We start from the raw sequence: 3,158 nt of genomic DNA on the forward strand, positions 1-3,158 counted from the left end.
CCCAACACCTGGACGCTGAGCGCATCATGGCCGATGAACCCGCGGCTCAGGTACGTTCCTAGTTCCAGGATTTAAGGTTTTATTGACAACGATCTGCAGCGACACGGATAAATAACAAGATGTGCATGGAGAGCCCCACAGATACAGGATGGTTGAGGCCCATACCGATACGAATTTAAAAATCAGATATTCCGATATATCGGCCAATATGTTTAAAAGGAGAAGAAAAATACAGTATGTATGTGTGTGTATGTATATGTCTATATATATATATAGACATATACATGATGCTATGCCACTGCGTCTGTAGGACACTGCGTCTGTAGGACACTGCTGCATCTGTAGGACACTGCGTCTGTAGGACACTGCGTCTGTAGGACACCACTGCGTCTGTAGGACACCACTGCGTCTGTAGAACACCACTGCGTCTGTAGGACACTGCGTCTGTAGGACACTACTGCATCTGTAGGACACTGCGTCTGTAGGACACTACTGCATCTGTAGGACTCTGCGTCTGTTGGACACTGCGTCTGTTGGACACTGCGTCTGTAGGACACTGCATCTGTAGGACACTACTGCGTCTGTAGGACACTACTGCGTCTGTACGTCACTGCGTCTGTACGTCACTGCGTCTGTAGGACACTGTCTGTAGGACACTGCGTCTGTACGTCACTGCGTCTGTAGGACACTGCGTCTGTAGGACTCTGCGTCTGTACGTCACTGCGTCTGTACGTCACTGCGTCTGTAGGACACTGCGTCTGTCCGTCACTGCGTCTGTAGGACACTGTGTCTGTAGGACACTGCGTCTGTCCGTCACTGCGTCTGTAGGACACTGCGTCTGTAGGACACTGTCTGTAGGACACTGTCTGTAGGACACTGCGTCTGTACGTCACTGCGTCTGTACGTCACTGCGTCTGTAGGACACTGCGTCTGTAGGACACTACTGCGCGTGTAGGACACTGCGTCTGTGGGACGCTGCGTGTGTAGGACACTGCGTCTGTAGGACACTACTGCGTCTTTGGGAGACTGCGTCTGTAGGACACTGCTGTGTCTGTAGGACACGGCGTCTGTCCCCCCCGCGTCCTAGTGTCCTGGTCTGTGTTGTCAGTTCTGCAGCGACAGCGAGGACTTGTTCGGGGACTACGACAGTCTCCTGGAGGACAGCTCTCTACTCGCCAGGCTGGACGTCGCAGAGCAAATCGAAAGGCAGCGGTCGGCCGCCGGGCCGCCGACCTCAGGCTTCACCTCCCTGCGGCCGCCGGACGACGCCGCGCACCAACCGCCGAGTGAAGACGTCCTCACGGACTCCATCTTGGACGTCCTGGGAGACGAACCCTTTGGGGACTCACCGGTAGGACGAGTTATTGTTGTTATTCAAACAGAATAATCAAGAAAAATGCTTTTTTCAATGTTGATTTGACCTTTTCTCTGTTTTTAACCCTTGTGTTGTCTTCCCATAGACGTGCACCTTTTTGTGCACGTCTATTCACTCGTCTTTTCTTGACACTTTTGTCGCTTTCCCAATGAATTTTTCACTTTTTCCGATGTTTTTTTTCTGTGCTTTTTCACGTTTGTAACCCTTGTGTCCCATTGACGTGCACCTTTTGTTTTTCTAAGTATGAATTTAAAATTGAAACTATTTAGTTGTCTTTTCTCGACCAATAACAATATTTACAATATGTATTTCTTATAATCAAGCAGCACGACTTACCGGCGAGCCAGCGTCAGTTTCACCAACGCAGACCGCACGACGGAGACCATAAAACCTCCACGCCGCTCAGACGCCTGGGGGCCGAAAGACACCCGGCCAAAAGACGCCCGGCTGAAAGACACCCGGCTGAAAGACACCCGGCTGAAAGACACCCGGCTGAAAGACACCCAGAGGCTGAAAGACGCCCGGAGGCTGAAAGACGCCCGGAGGCTGAAAGACACCCGGCTGAAAGACACCCGGCTGAAAGACACCCAGAGGCTGAAAGACGCCCGGAGGCTGAAAGACGCCCGGAGGCTGAAAGACACCCGGCTGAAAGACACCCGGCTGAAAGACACCCGGCTGAAAGACACCCGGCTGAAAGATGCCCGGAGGCTGAAAGATGCCCAGAGGCTGAAAGATGCCCAGAGGCTGAAAGATGCCCAGAGGCTGAAAGACGCCCGGAGGCTGAAAGACGCCCGGAGGCCGAAAGACACCCAGAGGCCGGAGGACACCCTGAGGCTGAAAGGCACCCGGAGGCTGGAGGACACCCGGAGGCTGGAGGACACCCGGAGGCTGGAGGACACCCGGAGGACAACAGGCGGAGGCAGACCAAGACGAGGAGGAGCATGGCGGAGCAGCTGAAGAGGACGATGCTCTGCAACGCAGCCGCTCCGTCCTCCGTCTCACGCACCGCCGAGAGGAAGGACGCCGTGGTCTCCGAGGAGATCAGCATCGCCATGCAAGCCATGGAGACGCTGTCCGCCGAGACCACGGACCTCGGGCCGTTCTTCGGACTCCCCACTAGAGTCAAAGACCTGATCTTCAACCTGAGAGGAATCGAGAAGTTATACGGTGACGCGCTGTTTTAGTTTTTCCTCTCAAAGACCAGAAAAGACTTAGACTCTCTTTATTAATCCTTTAGACTTAGACTCTCTTTATTAATTTGAATATGTCTTAGGTTTCTTGGACTCTTATTTATTGGACACTTGTTGTGTTTCAGACTGGCAGGAGACGTGTCTGAACCTGGACTGTGTCCAGCGGAGGGACAACCTGATCTACTCCCTCCCCACCAGCGGGGGGAAGACCCTGGTAGCCGAGATCCTGGTCCTCAGGGAGCTGCTGTGCAGGAAGAAGGACTGTCTGCTCATCCTGCCGTACGTGTCCCTGGTGCAGGAGAAGGTACCGAGGAGGGACGTGGGAAGGCAAAATGGGACGCTGCTGTCTTTGTTGGTCTCTCTGTCTGTGTCTCTCTCTCTGTCTGTCTCTCTTTGTCTCTCTCTCTCTCTATGTCTTTCTTTCTCTCTCTGTCTGTCTGTCTGTCTCGGTCTTTCTCTCCATGTCCCTCGCTTCTCTCTGTTGGCAGTCACGTTACCTTGTTGTCTGTCTGTCTTTTTCTTTGTCTGTCTCTCTCTCTCTCCGTCTGTCTCTCTGTCTTTTTGTCTGTCTCTCTGTCTTTCTCTCCTTTTCC

The 3,158-nt window shown here is 53.1% G+C and overlaps 1 protein-coding gene across 1 annotated transcript; it reads left to right on the plus strand.

Annotated features, from left to right (window-relative positions):
- Positions 1-26: 26 nt before the first annotated feature.
- Positions 27-2,916, plus strand: helq (helicase, POLQ like; the record flags this gene model as incomplete). Its single annotated transcript, XM_032509146.1, has 4 exons — positions 27-50; positions 1,109-1,351; positions 1,699-2,542; positions 2,691-2,916. Coding segments are annotated over exons 1-4 (1,337 nt in total), but the record flags the coding sequence as incomplete, so codon positions are not given.
- Between the last annotated feature and the right edge of the window lie 242 nt (positions 2,917-3,158).

This window comes from Etheostoma spectabile, unplaced genomic scaffold, assembly GCF_008692095.1.
Source record: "Etheostoma spectabile isolate EspeVRDwgs_2016 unplaced genomic scaffold, UIUC_Espe_1.0 scaffold00015842, whole genome shotgun sequence".
Lineage (NCBI taxonomy): Eukaryota > Metazoa > Chordata > Actinopteri > Perciformes > Percidae > Etheostoma > Etheostoma spectabile.